The sequence below is a fragment of the Penaeus chinensis genome, chromosome 11 (assembly GCF_019202785.1).
Source record: "Penaeus chinensis breed Huanghai No. 1 chromosome 11, ASM1920278v2, whole genome shotgun sequence".
Taxonomy (NCBI): Eukaryota; Metazoa; Arthropoda; class Malacostraca; order Decapoda; family Penaeidae; genus Penaeus; species Penaeus chinensis.
In genome coordinates, this window is record NC_061829.1 from 39,607,333 (window position 1) to 39,621,944 (window position 14,612).

A 14,612-nucleotide genomic window follows, 5' to 3' on the forward strand; every position below is an offset into this window, starting at 1 on the left:
ATGTATGTATGTATGTATGTATGTATGTATGTATGTATGTATGTATGTATGTATGTATATATATATATATATATATGCATATATATATGCATATATGTATATATGTATATATATGTATATATATGTATATAAATGTATATATGTATATAAATGTATATATGTATATATATGTATATATATGTATATATGTATATATATGTATATAAATGTATATATGTATATATATGTATATATGTATATATATGTATATATATGTATATATGTATATATATGTATATATGTATATATGTATATATATATATATGCACATATCTATATGCATATATATATATATATATATATACATATCTGCATATACATATACATTTGAATCCATGGGGATACACACACACATATCATATATATATATATATATATATATATATATATATATATATATATATATATATATATATGTTTATATATATGTCTATAAATATATATATCTCTGTATATATATATATATGTCTATATATATATATGTCTATATATATATATATGTCTATATATATCATACATATATGTATTACATACATTATCATATATATATATATCAAACACACACACACATATATATATATATACATGTGGTTGTGTCTGTGTTTGGTTATATGAATCAGGTTATGTGTGTCTGATCATGTGTCTGTTTCTGTGTGGTCGTGTCTGTGTGTTGTGGTAGCGTGTAGTCGTCTGTAATTGCACCTGAATGAAGAGTCAATAATTGGTTTAGTGTAATGCCTTTTACCCTCAAATCACTGACTGCGCGGCACAACTTTACAAACTGGTACGTCAAATGAAGTGACACCAAGGTCCACCTAAATCATCTCAACTGAAAAATACAATTATATAAAATAATAACATAAGTACAAAACTACAATTCCTTTTTATCATCTTATAAAACTTGATAAGTTATGTTTTATTCAATGAATGTGTGTTGTGTTTACGCATGAATTAGTATACATATATATATATATATATATATACATGCACACTGATGCACAAGTATATAACATATACATCCACATGTATATGTTACAGTATATATATATTTGCCATCCACATGTATAAATATCTATACATCCATATTTATATACATATATATTATAAATATAGTTACAATTTATATATATATATATTCCAATATATATATACATTGTAATGTATATATACATACAATATATATATATATATATACATTGTAATGTATATATACATACTATATATATATGCATATTTGTATATATATACAGACATATACATGTGTATATATAAATATATACAAATGTATATATTTATCATAATACATATCTATAAATATATACTGTAATATATTGACATACACTGCTTTACATGCATATAGACATTTAAATGCATATCTATAATGCACATATGCATAAAAATACACAATTAATGTAATACAAATAGTGAAGCAAATAAATATATACATATATATACATATGCATAAATGTATATATATACATATATGTACATATACATATATATACATATATGTACATATACATATATATACATATACATATATATACATATGCATACATATACATATACGCATATACATATATACATATACGCATATACATATATACATATACATATATAGACATGTACATGTATAAATACACATACATATACACGTACATATATACATACATATATACACATATATATACACACATATATAATGTGTCTAAATATTTAATCACATACATACATGTATATAGATATATACAAATATAAATATATTACGGAAAATAATATATATAAATGAATATAAATATAAATATACATATATTATATATACATATATATTGTTATGAAATATACATATATACACATATACACACATTTATGTATACATATATATACATATTTATGCATATATACACATATATATACATATGTACATATATATACATATATATACATATGTACATATATATACATATATATACATATGTACATATATATACATATATATACCCATGTACATATATATACATATATATACATATGTACATATATATGTATAAATACATATGTACATATATACACATATATATGTATATATACATATACACATATATATGTATATATACATATACACATATAAATATATATATACATATATACATGTGCATGTACATTATATACTTATATGTATACTGTATGTATGTGAATATTGCTTTATGTATATATTCTGCACGTATAGCATGATTACTTCATCAAATTTATCACATCTAAACAAACTTATGTCCCAAAACACAAGTTACACTTCCACACATGGTATAATATTTATAACCAATAAATCTGAACAGTATATGAATGCCTGGACTGTTACTAAACTTGCAACTGAAATTGTAAATAAGTTGTCTGGAATGCAAGTAACATCAACTTGTTACTGAATAGCCTATATCCATTCACAGAAAAAAAGAAAAAAAATACTTGAAACATATGTTAAAAGTCTTTGGTGAAACGCTGAACCTTTACTCTACATGGCCAGAGTGAGTGTATGTGTCAAAGACCTTATAGTGTGGAGCCTGGATAGCCTAGGCTCAGCTGGGATAGGCTGGGCTGTTGTTCTCACCTAGGAGATGGTGTGGTAGACTTACGTTTGAAGTGAGCGCGGCCGTGCCACCGCAGCTGTGCCATCATGACGCTTCTCAAGGCACTCTGGAGGCGCCTCTCCCCACCGCACCAATAACCCAACCACATGACCACAATACCAAACCATAACACATCCTACGGCAGAGCAAGGGCAGTTTACTAGCGCGGCCCACACCACAGGCTCACACTCGCTTACCCTATCTCTACACCCATCACTCTATGACATTACTTTGTTTAAGTGATAACCAATGGAACATTCCTAAATCTCAAGTCTTTAAAGGAAAATGTCAAAGTAGAGACTGTACTGATTTAAAATTACGTTACAATATTTAACTACTACCATTCAAGCAAAGAGTAATTATTTCTTTGAGATTAATTTACAAATCATAATTCATATATCATCATTACATGTAAAATATATAACTTCCTAATCTTACAAAATTTTCTAAGCAATGTCATAGAATTAGGGTGACTATTTCATTGCTATGGTACAAGTAAAAGAACAAGAACAGGGCTCATTAAATTTCAATGCTAAAAAATAAACATAATAAAATCTTATGACCAAAGCTGCCTATGACACAGGTAAGAAATATGGTATAAGGAGCTCCATACCAACAGCCCTAACACCAATATTATATTGAAAAAAAAGAAATATGAGCTAGGGTCACAAAATCAAGTTAAAGGGTATTTTGCATGTGTCATATGGAGCCATCTTTTGTGTTATGAATAATGATGTATGAAATAAAAATGATATTCTGGGTGAGGAAATCTGTAAAGTGGCAGCAGACAATGGAGACCCACTCTTACTCTAAGGTTATTGGTCCTCTCCTAAGTAATATAGGAGATATCAAACCTTAGGGGAACAGAAAGTCACCAATTGATCTTTTACCTACCCCACTCAAAGTTAAGTAACTGTTGGGTCAAAGACCAAAAGTCAAAGAGTCCTGGGACATTAACTCACCCTGGTGGAGTTGGGGGTCGCTTATAGCCAAACTTGGTGTCTGTGCAATTTCTAGAAAAGTGACCTAGTTCACCACACTGGTAACACCGCAGATTTGGGTCATAAGCTCCTCTCATGCGTCCACCACGAACACGAGGCCTTGCTTGAGTGACCTTGATGCGGCAGTGGCCAATCATTCTGAAAAATTATTTTTGTTTTAATTATACTCCTAACTACACATATTCAAAACAAACAAACTAATGTTCCTCACTTTCAAAGCAGAAGTGACATTCACCAATGGCAAGCTCAGTAAGGATTCTATATTTCAGATGGTAAACAAGGAATAGCTCTTTTATTTGGATAATTGTCTCACAATTTCACAACCAATAATAAACCAATAATATATTAATGTACAAAAAAATAAATGCTAAGCACAGAATCTGTTAACCTGTACAGCCAATAACAGTACTTTTTATTCTATATAAACTTTGCACCAAAAGTCCTTCCAATAAAAATTTTAAAAAATTAACACTAAATGACATAACCCTAATACTGCCAGGTAAGTTTAACAGAAACTATAATTTTGTTTTGTGAAATGCATATACAAATAGATACACTGATGGCTCCACAAGTGCTCAGCCATCAAGGAGTCAATTAATAGACTTTGTGACCTCGCATAATTTTTACTTTTCCTTCAACTTTCTGGAATTTCCTTTTAATGCTATTAATATTGATGCTGCTGTTCTTACTGTAAATATTATAATTATCATCATATCATTCACATTACCAACAGTGATATAAGATGAGAGAGAAAAGTTTTGAAAATCCAGAAAGAAAAAAGTAAACAGGAAATAGGTAGAACTGGTAGTTGACTATTTGGCAACTAAGCACTTGTGGAGTTGCGTATGTGTAAAGACAATTAAGAAACTAAACGCACAGTGGGCATGGCATATATGCCATCCCCAGAGGCAATGGGTTAATACATAAACAAATAAAACACTTGAAGCTTACATTCCATCAGTTTCCTTAAGTGCTCTATCTGCATCCTTCTGATGTGCATAAACCACAAACGCAAAGCAAGGTGGATTCCGAGCCATCCAGATCTCCCGCAGTCTGCCATATTTCTCAAACACTCGCTCTAAGTCCCTCTTGCGTGTATCAACATCTGTAGACAGGAAATTTAAATTATAATTCTCAGATTAAAATGAACAAAATAGGTACTGAGAAAGAATACAACAAAGAAAAGTTATTATTTCACCAGTGGCAAACAGGCCGAGATAACAGTCATGCCCGAAGCATTGCTTTGTATAATGACTCAGAAAATGGCTTTTATTGACTGGGAATAAATATAAACAGAACATGCTAATCTGCCACTATATCTTACAATAAAGAGGCAAATCTCCAAACAACCACAACATATATATTCATTTTTGCGTCTATTAAAAAAATCCTACAGGAGCAAGAATATTTTTTAATAATATTGGGAGATGTAATATTTGCTACATAACCATAAGAAATTAGAGAAAAAATCTTCTAATATATGAAATATAGACACACACCAATGGCCAAACATACCTAGCTCAGCTACGTGAAGACGAGCTCCATCTACCGGCGTTCCACTTCTAGATCGAGATCTTGAACGCCTTCTTGACCGAGATCGTGATCGTCGTCTGTCAGAGACAAGAAGTGTATGAGAGGCACTATGTAATTTGTAATCAATATGTGTTTTACATTAACCTACACATTTACTAAAACAAAGACAACTAAAGAGCCTAATTGAATATCTGGAAAGAATTTTCTGGGTTCCTACCTTGATCCACGAGATCGGGACCTCGATCTGGATTTCTTACGACTTCTGGAGCGAGATCTTCTACTTCGAGAGTGAGATCGCTTCTTGCTCCTTGACCGTGAACGAGATCTTCTGGATCGAGATTTCTTTTTTGACGACGACGAACTAGATTTCCTTTCTTTACTGGTGTCTACTTCCCTCTGCTTACTCTTACTACGACTACGAGATGCCACTTTATCCTCAGCTTCGTCACTTCTGCTGCGCGAGCATCTCTTTTCTGCTGCCTCGCCACTCCACTCAATCATTTCCTTATCCTCAGGAGTCCTCGAGTGACTGGACTCTTTTTGGCCTCTGTTTTCTTCTGTATCTGACTCCCCTCTCATCCCATTCTCCCTCCCCTCCACTGAGTCCTCTCTGTCAGACATATTTTGCCGATTTGACCTTTGATCTCCTGGAGATGCTGACCTAGAGTGGGATCTTGATCTGCCATCATAGTTGCCCCCATCACTGTCATCCTTCTCATGCCTGACTCCATTTTCTTCCTCTGAGTCAGATGACATTGTGTATCTCTGTAAAAGAGAACAAAGTTATGATTGAAAAAAATTGGATATATGGTAACAAACTGGGACTACCACACAAGAACTTACTGTTTCTACTCTTGTGAACCATAATCCTGATCAATTATATGTATACATGAGCTTGGTATTCCTGACACAATAGTAAAATGGATGGTCAAGCAAAAGCTTGGAAAATAAATTAACTGTCACACAGGCAAAATTTAGAATGATAAAAAAGAAATATGCTCTTCTACTGAGGAATTAAGAACTGCCATACCCCTTAAGTTTTCAAGACATGAATTGCAAATTTCTGCTCTTCTACTGAGGAATTAAGAACTGCCATACCCCTTAAGTTTTCAAGACATGAATTGCAAATTTCTGCTCTTCTACTGAGGAATTAAGAACTGCCATACCCCTTAAGTTTTCAAGACATGAATTGCAAATTTCTGCTCTTCTACTGAGGAATTAAGAACTGCCATACCCCTTAAGTTTTCAAGACATGAATTGCAAATTTCTGCTGTTACGCCAGGAAGAATTGAAAGCTTAAATCTGAAGTGGGTGCATAATTTAATATTCACACTAGGCCAGATTACATCCCTAATGGACAAGTGACATTTCACATCCATTCCAAGCATAGTAAAGTGACATTTTAGAATGTCTCTACTGAACTAGCTAGCCTTATCTACACTTTGTCGGCCTTGAAGTCAGTTGATAACTTGGCTGCTGATGGCAGTGATAATAATAATAATGATGATCATGATGAAAGGCCTCATGTAAATAACATACTTTACTCTGCTGCTACAAATTCAATTTTCCTCTTTTCTTCGCCTGTATCTCATCCATCTGTGTATGAACATTTCTTAAGAATGAGAACCATATGACTTCCCTACTGCAATTTTGGCTGCATCATATGATTTCTTATAAAAATAAACTTAAGAGCCTTTAACGCCTACTTTGCAAACCTGTATCTCTCCAAAGACCACCAACAGTGCCAAACTCATATACAAATTTACTATGTTTTTGCTTAAAACAACAGCTTTACACTACTTCACTCATGCATTTTCATTATTCAGAGTATTTTTTTTTTTTAAGATTTTCCCGAACCCCAGACCATAATCCCAGCACAATTTGGGAATTTTCACTGCCCAGTTGACTGTAAAACCTTCCACTAAGGTACTTTCACATATCTGAACAACAGGTTCATATTGCCAAAAAATAATTTCATGTTATGGGGGATGTGTCAAGGTCTAACGTAAATGAGAAAGAAATAGAAAAAGACCATGAAAGAGTGTGAGAATGAGAAAGAGAGATAGACAGAGAGACAGAATGTGTGCATGTGGTAGGTGCACTTGTATCCCCCCCCCCCCCTTTCCCAGTAATACCTGATGATCCCAACTGCTAAATCTGCTGGTAACAGATGACAGATAATTGCAATGAAGTTATAATTTTCTAACATATGATTTAAGCTATCCATATATATCAGTGCCACACAGGTTTCTCACAGATATACTAACTAGTAAGTTGTACCCTGACCTTTTGCAAATATTAAAGCACTTGTCTTTTTTCAAATACAAATCATTAAAAATAAAAGGTACTCATAATCTAACAATTTATACTATGCTGTGCAGTTTGATGAATTCTGTGGGACAGTAGATTTAGTACCCTATGCCAGATTTGAGGAATGCATCTAGTAGCTCTCCCTCTGTTAAACAAGACCAACTGTAAGCTGATTGGTCAAGCCTGAGAGAAGGTGCGCAATATAAACCCACAACATGTGTGGAGAGCTCAGAATTCTTTTTTCAAATTTTTGAAACATTTTATGGCCATGCTAACAAATTTGTCACTCCTAATATGATAAAAAAAATCTGTTTTGCAAAGGTTGGTGTCCAATATAATGAATTCATCATATGAGTTCAATATTATTATAATGAAACTATTCCAGAATTTTGTTCACATCCCTAAAAAATTAAATATTTTAGCCTTATTTTGTGTTGCCAAGATAAGTATATGTGGCCCATAAAGGATTAAAAGTTTTCCAGTGTCCATGAAATATATGCACCCATTAAAGAAAACTCTTATTACAAGAAACAGACAAGCAAAGATGATCGGCCCTCAATATACTTGAAATAACGTTATACCTGGGTTATGCAGGATACTTAATACAAATTCTCTAGCATGTACTGAAATACTGCATAAAAGTGGGGTCACAGTTTGATAAGTGAAGACACATCGCAGTATTGTGGTTGTCTAGGAAATCATAACACCTCTTCCAGTCCCTATATACAAACAGTTTCAATTTAGTGGCATTCTGCAAATTTATCTGTTCACTGTCTATACTTACAATTTCCCTTTTCCTGGATTTTGAAAATAGTGACACCCTATTGGTTAAACTATGGAAAAAAAATTATTCTACCACTTCCTTTACCCATCATCAGTTATCACACCATTTGAATTTCATTCTTTAATTCTTCCACAATGAGAGGTTTTACAAAGCCTTCGGTAATTCTTTGTAAGATCAACATGCTTGATTGAACCCAATAGTATGGGAGGGCATAAATCATATCAGGTAAACTGAATGGCAAAACAGACAAACAGAATTGATATAGAAAAAATGTGGAAAACCACAACAAAAAAACATATGAAATTGGCAGGTGAATATCTATGGCCATCCCAACCATCACTGAAAGTCTACAGGTTATCCTGCCAGCTTTCAAATAAGTCCACAGGTACCTAATCTATCACTTGGTAAAAGCTACAGGGATACACACCATCATACTTTTACAGATTACATTAAAACCATTTACTACCTAGGAAGGAGGCTCTGCTCTCAGGACCTCCATTGTACTTGTAAGGAACATTTTAAGAATGTACTATCCACAATCTTTCTCTTGTTATAAATAACATAATTTGATGGTCTCAGATATCAAGCTATGATGGATGCTGTCCATTTCTTCTGCATGGCCACTATATTGTCTTAAAAAGGGTCTGTAATTGACACAATAATGTAAACAAACCATTTCTCAACAATGCTTGTCACAGAAAGAAGGCTAGCAGAGTTGTCAAAAATTCTGAACATGAAAAATCATATTTGACACCACTAAGTAAACAGCTTAGAAAAATTTGGTCACAGCTAAAAGTTGCAATTTTCTTTAAAATATAGTGGGAACAGATCCAGATCCCCCGTGGTAATAATACATTGTGTCCTAACCAACCAAACCTTAACCCTGTGGGATTTATACACTACACTCTATATATTTCCTAGCCACTCTATATATTTCCTGCCTATTTGTTCTGTATATCTTCTATATGGCTTTAACCCAATGCCGTCAGGGAAAATGAATAAAAAATAGGGAAAATGCTGTGCTCAGTTTCTATATTTTTTGTGAAATGTCTCTGCACATAGATGGCTCTGCTAGTGCTTAGCCACAAAGGAGTCAATTAGTAGACCTTGCGACCTTACCAGATTTCACCTTTCCTTGAATTGGCGGGAAAAATGTATTTCTTACTAGTGCTATGAATAACGATTGTGTTATTTTTAATATAAATATTATAATCATTATGTTATAAACATTAGTAGCAGCAAAATAAGATAAAGTCAAATATTTTTGTAAATCATAGAAAGGGGTAAACGGGTGAGACAAGCAGTTCTCATAATTGGGTCATTGGTGACTTAGTACAAGTGTAGCCATCTATGTGTAAAAACAATCAAGCAAGTACTCACAGTGGGCATAGCACCTACATACACGTCATGCCAGTTGGCATTGGGTTAAAAATGACCCAGAATCGATGTTACACTTAAAATGATACATTTCCCAGTGGTGTTTCTCAACAAATGGCGTCGCACAGCCTGTCAAATCTTCCAGTGGCAAGATGTGCATACACAGAGGGTTACTGTACAGAATAGCATCAATTTTTACCAAAACATGTAAAAGAATAATAAAACTCAAGGAATGTATAACATACATGAATAAAAAAAAACAGATGTTGGTAATTACAAAATAATCGTTCTCACAAGCGCGTAGTAATATATGGACTATTAGACAGATCGCACTAATGAATTTCACTTCACATTTGTTTTGGTCCTTGCAACGTAAACACAACAGGGTCTTAGAAAATGATGGGTTGATTTTCTCTCTTCTCTGTCCTGTATCTCCATTATTTTCGACTTGCGCACCTTTTGCCACAGATGAAAAGTGTCTTCATTTTCGTCAAGGTAACCAGTCCATACACTTACTTTTTACTCTAATGCTGATTGTCATACACGGAAAATTTTCCCTTTTCGCTGTATTACTTCTTCAGAAAGTGCAAAAGGCCTACGGCATATCCATGTGTTTGTTCTATTTGCAAGCCGTTTACCTTGTAATATAAGTACCTCTCTATCAGAAACTAACTTTACTAGCATGAAAAAAAAAACAGGATATCGGGGACAGAAACTTTTTTTTTTTCGTCTTCATGGGCTCGTTTACTTTAAGCTTGACAAAACACATCAGCCACCCAATGCAAAATCCCCCCCATTAACAGCAGCATTCCCCACCTCCCCCAGACCAAATGAATCGATCACAGAGGCGCCCGAACGAAGGTGGGAACCGAGCCCAAGCCGCGCCTTGCAAGCGGTCATGCACAGGCCCTCTCAGTCATGCACCGGGCGACCTGGCACAAGCCCATTTCCCTCGGCCCCGTCCTTCCCCACCTCCCCAGCCGCTTCCTCACCTGCAGGGCTAAGGAGAGGACGCCAGGGACCCGCGGGCAGGCGGCACGGGCAGGGGGAAGGAGGAGAGGCCGGCCACCTGATAAAGGAGAGGGACGCGAGAGGCTGGGAGGTCAAGTCAAAACATTCCTTACTCGTGGCACCTTCATCACGGCCGCCACGCTCTACACGCGATTTCCGCCTTCCCAGCGCCCGTGGCACGTCACTTCCGACCAGGGGGCAGAGGGCATTGCATTCCCGAGCCCGTCTTCACGCCGATTGCCCCGTTGGAGCGAAAGGAGAGATGTAGATTACCTTGAATCCTCTCCGTGAGAATCAATAGTACCCAGGCGTCTGCACGGACCAGGCTCACGACACTGCGCTGTCTGGGACTCTCCGCTCCGCTCGAAAAGCTGCCCGGGTTTTTGAAGGCATTTCGCCTTTTCAAAGACGAATTAAGTAAATTTAGGAGTTTGTAATGTGTTTTGGATTAAGTTCGGAAAATCCGAGACTATGAAGGACAATTTAAATTGAAAATATGCAGCGAGATTTTTCTACCAGACAAGACATTACCAATGAAATGTCGCTTAAAGATTAATCATACCTACAATTATTTTTGGTAACATACCAAGAATCAAAATAAATAAATACCTTTCCTTTACATATATTTTTTAGATTGTGCATTCTTGAATTCAAACAAAATATGTAGTGTCGAGTTCCTGGACGGCGGTGTTGATGGGCGTTTCATTTCTCTTCAAAAGACGAATATAAATAAATTAAATCCTCTTATTCCAGCTGCATTCCCAGAAAAGATATGAATCACAATTATGAAATTAATGTAATGAACTCACCTGAACTTCCCCGAATGTAAAAACAAATATTAGTAAGATAGATTTCAGGAAAATGCGTGACAGTTTTCACATAAACCACGCGAAATTTATAAACATCTATATTTTTTAACGAAAATGTGTTCTGTAACGCATTCTTTTTTAAAACATATTCTTCTAAGATCAATAAATAGGCCTACAGCGGTTCCAAATCCAGTAAACACAGGGAAAACAGACAGTGCATTCGATTACAGCATTAATTGAGTCCTTGTCAGTTTTAAGGGCCAAATAATTTGAATGTTTTTATCATACAAGAAATTTTCCTCGTATAGATAATTTTTGAAAATATATAGAAAAATATTATATTGAGCATAACCCATGGAAGTATCCCGTCATGTTTAGAAGAGGGAAAATGTATCTCTGGTAGAATTAAATATTTTATTTCTCTATGAAAATATGCAGCAGATCTTTGTTTTTGTTGTTTTCATTATCAATGTGAAACGTTTACATATGAAGATTTATAACATTCAAAGTCAACATCTTATACGTTTTATCTGAGCGAATCAATGAAAATGCAATTCGCACTATCTTTGTTGTGCGAATAAGGCAAACTCGTATCTTTCATAGAAAGTGAATCATTTGGTTAAACAGTTGTTATTTATATCATAATTCATGATCATTATAATTATTGTGATTATAATGTATCTATTATTTCATTACAGTTACCATTATAACGTTTATTGCTATCCTATTATGCTTATCACCATTTTCATTTCACTAATAATAATAGCACTATTACTACTACTACTACTACTATTACTATCATTATTGTTATTATTGATAGCATTATCATGATTGCTATAATCATTATCATCATCATTATAATCATTATTGTTGTTGTTGCTATTGATATTATTATTACAATGAATATCACTGTTAGTGTTATAATAATTATTGTTACCATTACCGTTATTTTTATAATAACGATTATAGTCATCGTTATTATTATAACCATCATCAACATCATTAACATTAATACCATTATTATTATCATCAACACCGTTATTGTAATAATTACTGATAATAATGATGATGACGATGATTATGATGATGATGATAATAATGATAATGAAACTAATAATAGTGATAATAATAACTATTATCATAACAATAAAAGTAACAATAACAATATTAATAATAAAGTTAATACTAATGATAATAGTAATAACAACAATAATGAAAGTAATAACAGTGACAATAACGATAATAATAACAATAATAATAACAAAAACAGGAACAGTGATAACAATAATGATCTTAATGATGATAATGATGATAATAATAATAATAATAATATTATTATTATTATTATTATTATTATTATTATTATCATTATTATTCTATAACTATTGATGATCATAATAATAATAGCCGTGATAATGATTATAATGATAATGATAATAATGATAATAATGATATTAATAATAATAATAATAATAATAATAATAATAATAATAATAATAATAATAATAATAATGGTAATAATGGCAATAGTAATGATAATGATAGTGATAACATTGATAGTAATGATAATAATGATGATAATAATGATAATAATAAGAGTAAAATAATGATAATAATAATAACGATGATGATAATAATTATCAAAATAATAACAACAATAATTATAATGATAATAATAACAACAATAATGATAATAATAATTTTAATAATGATATTATGATAATAATAATAATAATAATAATAATAATAATAATAATAATAATGAAATAATTATACTAATAATAATATTAATGAAATAATGATAATAACAATAATGATAACAATAGTAATAATGATATATGTGTAACGAAACCTGTGATACACTTCACTTTTGAACTAATTATTAAAGAATCATGGTAATGTTGTTGAGAGATGTATATATGCATCAGCTAACCTCTGGTTCGAGCTGAAAAATGTCTTTTTTTCTCTCTTTCCTTATTTTACAATGGAAGTTCTTAATTTTCGGGCTAAAATCGCTTTTTTTTCCTTTCTAGATATCCCAGTGTGGATGACCCTGAATTCTATAATCACTCTGATACAGTCTTGTTCGTTTATGAATATAATTATAAATTTGAAAATATCCTCAGATTACCTATAATCTGTCACACTATCTTTTTTTTTCCGCGGTAAGGATTTGCCATAAAGAGTTTTTTCTGGAGATAATTCCTCCGACTGTTGCAGATTTCTTCTAGTTTGCTCTCTTTCCTAAAACAAGGAGGAACGGCAAAACTAAACTTCTGTCGTAGGAATATGTGTAAATGTAACATCTTCTATGGTTTAATGAAATATGAACTAGATAAGAGATGATATTTTAAATCATACTCACATCCTCACTCAAATTATATATGTATGTATATACATGCGTGTGTGTGTGTGTTCGTGTAAGTACATAGATCTAGATGTATAAGCACACATGTATTTAGACAGATGGGTATATATTGGGTATATATTAACACGCAGTTGTATTTCCGTTGGGCACAAATTGTCCAAGCAGAGACCCCAAGCCGAGGAGCGACGCGTCCCGCCCCGGCCCGCAGCGAGTCGCGCGGCCGAGCCAAGAGGCCTCGTGTGAAGCCGCGAGCCGCCGCCGGAGCCGCTCGGTGAGTCGCGTCGCCCCGCCGCTGGCCGCCCGAGGAGCCACCTGGACGCCTCTCAGTGTGAAGTTCGGACACGGGCGCCATGGACGAAACGCCGGTAGGCTCTCTCTCGCTTTCTCTGCCGTGTGATCTCTCATTGTGTGGGAAGGGAGGGCGCTGCGGGAAGGGCGTGGGAGACGAGGAGGACGCTCGGAGGAGCAGGAATAGAGGGCAAAATGTACAACAGACTTTACGCGTCTGGGAAGAAAGGTCCCGTGGCCAGACGGCAAGAGGACACGCGTAGGAAAAACATTGTCGTTTGCCTTTATCCATGACGTGCAGGGGGTGCAGCTGTAATTGCAATTGGGAAATGGAAACCCCAGCAAAATATGGTACACGTTTTTTCTTGATTTACACTGGTATAGGATTTCCAGAGCTACATATGGTGGGCCAGCTACTGATATGTAAACAAGTGGCTCCGGGAAGTGCTGCCGGGTTTGTTTACGGGA

The 14,612-nt window shown here is 33.8% G+C and overlaps 2 protein-coding genes across 12 annotated transcripts in view; one reads left to right on the forward strand and one right to left on the reverse strand.

The window, feature by feature from the left end:
- The window catches only part of LOC125030352 (serine/arginine-rich splicing factor 4-like), a 35,382-nt gene extending 24,350 nt beyond the window's left edge, over nucleotides 1-11,032 (reverse strand). For 4 of the 9 annotated variants that reach the window (XR_007115398.1, XR_007115401.1, XR_007115400.1 and 1 more), the window contains exons 1-6: nucleotides 10,793-10,946; nucleotides 5,415-5,962; nucleotides 5,180-5,274; nucleotides 4,616-4,769; nucleotides 3,626-3,802; nucleotides 2,670-2,799 (exon numbers count right to left, since the gene is read on the reverse strand). Coding sequence is in view for 3 of the 9 variants with exons in the window: in XM_047620355.1 (XP_047476311.1) it covers nucleotides 3,626-3,802; nucleotides 4,616-4,769; nucleotides 5,180-5,274; nucleotides 5,415-5,962; nucleotides 10,793-10,807 (989 nt within the window). In the remaining 6 variants the exon portion in view is untranslated. The other 5 variants (XR_007115399.1, XR_007115402.1, XM_047620357.1 and 2 more) reach the window with 5 other exon arrangements.
- Nucleotides 11,033-14,064: 3,032 nt separating this feature from the next.
- Nucleotides 14,065-14,612, forward strand: part of LOC125030376 (protein suppressor of forked-like) — a 60,542-nt gene continuing 59,994 nt past the window's right edge. For 2 of the 3 annotated variants that reach the window (XM_047620406.1, XM_047620408.1), the window contains exon 1: nucleotides 14,065-14,221. In XM_047620406.1, the coding sequence (XP_047476362.1) occupies nucleotides 14,207-14,221 (15 nt within the window). In that variant the 5' untranslated portion in view covers nucleotides 14,065-14,206. Of the gene's footprint in view, nucleotides 14,222-14,298; nucleotides 14,496-14,612 lie in introns of those variants that run through there. The other variant, XM_047620409.1, reaches the window with a different exon arrangement.